Below are 3,643 nucleotides of genomic sequence, written 5' to 3'. Positions count from 1 at the left end.
GCCTTCACCTGCTGGCATACTAGACACTTCGCCACGAAGCGCCCAATATCAGTCTTCATTCCCGGCCACCAGTATAGTGTCTTCAACTCGTGAAACATCTTGGTGCCGCCCGGGTGGTCGACATAAGGAGACCAATGCGCTTCTTGCAAAATCAACTTGCGAAGCTCCTCATCATTTGGCACACACCACCGGTTTCGGAATCGTAGTGCACCACTAGCATCCACGCTGAAATCCCCGCCACGGCCACTTTCAATATTGTGCCGCACCTTCTGGAGATTCGGGTCCGCGGATTGTAAATTCTTGATCCTTTCCAACAAAGTGGGTTGGACCACCAATGTCATCAACCTAGTCGGGATTTCCGGAGCCACCACCTCAAGATCCATTCTCCCCATTTGCAATGGTAGGGGCGTCTGATTGGTAACCCACAAAGCGAGGTTCTCCGCCGACTTCCGACTAAGTGCGTCAGCGACTACGTTTGCCTTTCCGGGGTGGTAGAGGATATCAACATCGTAATCCTTAAGTAACTCCAACCACCGCCGTTGCCGCATGTTTAGCTCCTTCTGGGTAAACAAGTACTTCAAACTTTTATGGTCGGTGTAGATCTCGCAATGAGCACCATATAGATAGTGTCTCCAAAGCTTCAGAGCAAAGATCACCGCCGCCAACTCCAAATCATGTATGGGGTAGTTCTTCTCGTAGCTTTTCAATTGACGGGACGCATAAGCAATGACCTTCCCGCCTTGCATCAGCACACACCCCAAACCCAGATAAGATGCGTCGCTAAACACCACGTAGTCATCACCCTGCACCGGTAAGGCGAGTACCGGGGTCGAAGTTAACTTTTCCTTCAACTCTTTAAAACTCCGGTCACACTCGTCGCTCCAAACAAACTGGGTGCCTTTCTGCATTAGACGGGTGAGTGGAATCACGATCTTCGAGAAGCCCTCCACAAACCGTCGGTAGTAACCTGCTAGGCCCACAAAACTTCGGACCTCCGCAACACTCGTCGGGCGCGGCCAATTCTCAATAGCCTCTACTTTCCTCGGGTCAACAGAAACACCGCCCTCGGAAATAACATGCCCGAGAAAAGCGACTTCTCGGAGCCAGAAGTCACACTTCTTTAGCTTTGCGTACAACTTCTTCTCCCGAAGGATTTGAAGTACGATGCGCAAATGCTCCGCATGCTCGTCCTCATCACGCGAATAGACCAAGATGTCGTCTATAAAGACTACGACAAATCGGTCTAAGCATTCCTTGAACACTCGGTTCATCAAGCTCATGAACGCAGCCGGGGCATTTGTAAGCCCAAACGGCATCACGGTAAACTCGTAGTGTCCGTACCGCGTGCGAAACGCGGTCTTCGAAACATCCTCCGGCTTAATCTTCAACTGATGGTAGCCGGATTGGAGGTCGATCTTGGAGTACACTCGCGACCCCTGTAACTGATCAAACAAGTCGTCGATGCGGGGTAACGGGTACTTGTTCTTCACAGTGACCTTATTCAACTCGCGGTAATCCACGCAAAGTCGAAAGGATCCATCCTTCTTGCGCACAAACAATACCGGGGCTCCCCACGGTGACACGCTCGGCCTAATAAACTCCTTGTCGAGAAGATCCTGCAACTGATCCCTCAACTCCCTTAGCTCAGCCGGCGCCATACGGTATGGGGCCTTAGATATCGGCGCGGTCCCGGGAAGCAAGTCTATCATGAACTCAATTTCCCGGTCCGGCGGCATCCCCGGTAGCTCTGCCGGAAACACATCCGGAAACTCTCGCACAACCTCCAACTCTTCCAAAGCCGGCACTACTCGGTCGACTTCCATAACGGTCGCCAAGTAAGCCATGCAACCGCTATTGACTAGCTTCCTCGCTCTTGTCGCCGACACCGTCGCGGCGAAGCACGAACTCTTGCAAGCTCGATACATGAACTCCTCGTGCCCTGGCTCCCGAAATGTGATCACTCTAGTCTTGCAGTCGATAGACACATAATACTTCGAGAGCCAATCCATGCCTAAAATGACATCGAACTCCTTTAACCTCTTTAGCACCAACAGGTCGACCGGCATAATCCAGTCACCTACTTGTACTGGGCACGCCAAACACCGCTTCCTAACAAGGAAGGCTCGCCCGGGTCCTTCTACACGCCACACACTCTCCCCGAGACTAATCTCAATATCATGCACTTGTGCAAACGATCGGTTAATGAAGGAGTGAGACGCGCCAGTATCAAAAAGAGCTCTTGCTCGAACACCATTGACCAAAACCATACCTGCCACTACATTGCGCTCCTCGGCTTCAACGGGCTCCTCTTCTTGCACCTGAGCGGCATACATCCTTCCGCTCGGGGCCGACCGTGCAGGTTCAGGTTGACGTGGTGCCGCTGCACGTCCAGCCGATGCCGCAGCAGGTGGCATAGCATAACGAGCCGGAATCGCCGGGGCCGACGCAACAGACTGAGTAGGTAAGGCCCCACCTTGTGGGCAGTCACGTGCGATGTGCCCTGATTGCCCGCATCTAAAACACTTTCCTCGGCGCTGATCACACACACTGGGTCGATGGTCACCGCCGCAAAAGATACATCGCTGCGCTCCACGGCCCTTCGGTTGCGATCGTGGATACTTCGGGGGCCTTCTCGAACTCGACTGTCCCCCCGAACCACCGCCCGGTCGCTTCTTCCCTTTATCCTTCTCGAACGCCTCACGGTCCTCACGCTCGCAGGCGTTCCCGTGCTCGACCCATAAGGCGCGGTCCAAAGCCTCCGCAAAAGTATGAAACTTGAAGGCATGCACCATCCGAAACACGCCGGGTCGGAGTCCTCTCACGAAGCAATCTGCTCGGTCTTGCTCCGTTGTCGCCACGTCCGGGACGCAGTTCAAAAGATGCGTGAACTCTCGCTCATACTCCCGAACAGTGCGGTTACCCTGCTTAAGCTTCCTGAAGTCTTCCCGCATCTTCCTCTTATCGCTATCGGGAAAGTATTCCGCGAACATCAATCTTCGGAACTCCTCCCAATCGATCGGGGAAAGATCCGGAGATCGATCCTGCTTTACTCTCTTCCACCACACCCTAGCCCGCTTTTCAAAGCAATGAGCGGCCAAATTAACCTTGTCCCGCTCCTCAGTATAGATATCCTCGAACAGGGTCTCCATCGAGGCCAACCATGTCTCCACCGTCCAAGGATCTATCACTTCTCCGTCGAACGTAGGCGGGTGGAACTTCGTAAACCTTGTGAGAGCCGTGTAGCCACGCTCTCGCTCCGCCTCCTCAGCCGCCGCTCTAGGCGTAGGAGACCTCGACGCCGCAGGAGGAATATCCACCGGTGGGGGTTGCGCCGCCACCGGAACCGGCGCATCACCCACACCCTCGGCCGCATTGGGGGCGCGAACCGAAGGCGCAGGCGGATCATAGCCACGTCCAACTGCCGCAGCCGCCGCCGCAGCCTGACGCTCCATAAGCTCCTGGAGCCGATCGAACCGCCCAGCTAACGCAGCAACTTGTGCCCGCAACTCTTGCACCTCGCTAGGCCCAGCTGGCTCTGGCGCCGCCGAGGGCACGGCTGACTCGGGCACCCCTGGGGGTGGTGCCGGAGCAGTCCTACGCACGTAGCGTCTCTTTGGTGCCATTAGCTCCTGAAACGCAAACA

At 55.1% G+C, this 3,643-nt stretch overlaps 1 protein-coding gene across 1 annotated transcript; it reads right to left on the bottom strand.

Moving 5' to 3' along the window:
• Nucleotides 1-1,992: 1,992 nt before the first annotated feature.
• On the bottom strand, nt 1,993-2,990 carry LOC109705408 (the record flags this gene model as incomplete). Its single annotated transcript, XM_020226138.1, has 1 exon — nt 1,993-2,990. A coding segment is annotated over exon 1 (998 nt), but the record flags the coding sequence as incomplete, so codon positions are not given.
• Between the last annotated feature and the right edge of the window lie 653 nt (nt 2,991-3,643).

This window comes from Ananas comosus, unplaced genomic scaffold (genome assembly GCF_001540865.1).
Source record: "Ananas comosus cultivar F153 unplaced genomic scaffold, ASM154086v1, whole genome shotgun sequence".
Lineage (NCBI taxonomy): Eukaryota > Viridiplantae > Streptophyta > Magnoliopsida > Poales > Bromeliaceae > Ananas > Ananas comosus.
Note: the sequence above shows the minus strand (reverse complement) of the source record. Positions and strands in the feature narration are given on the sequence as shown.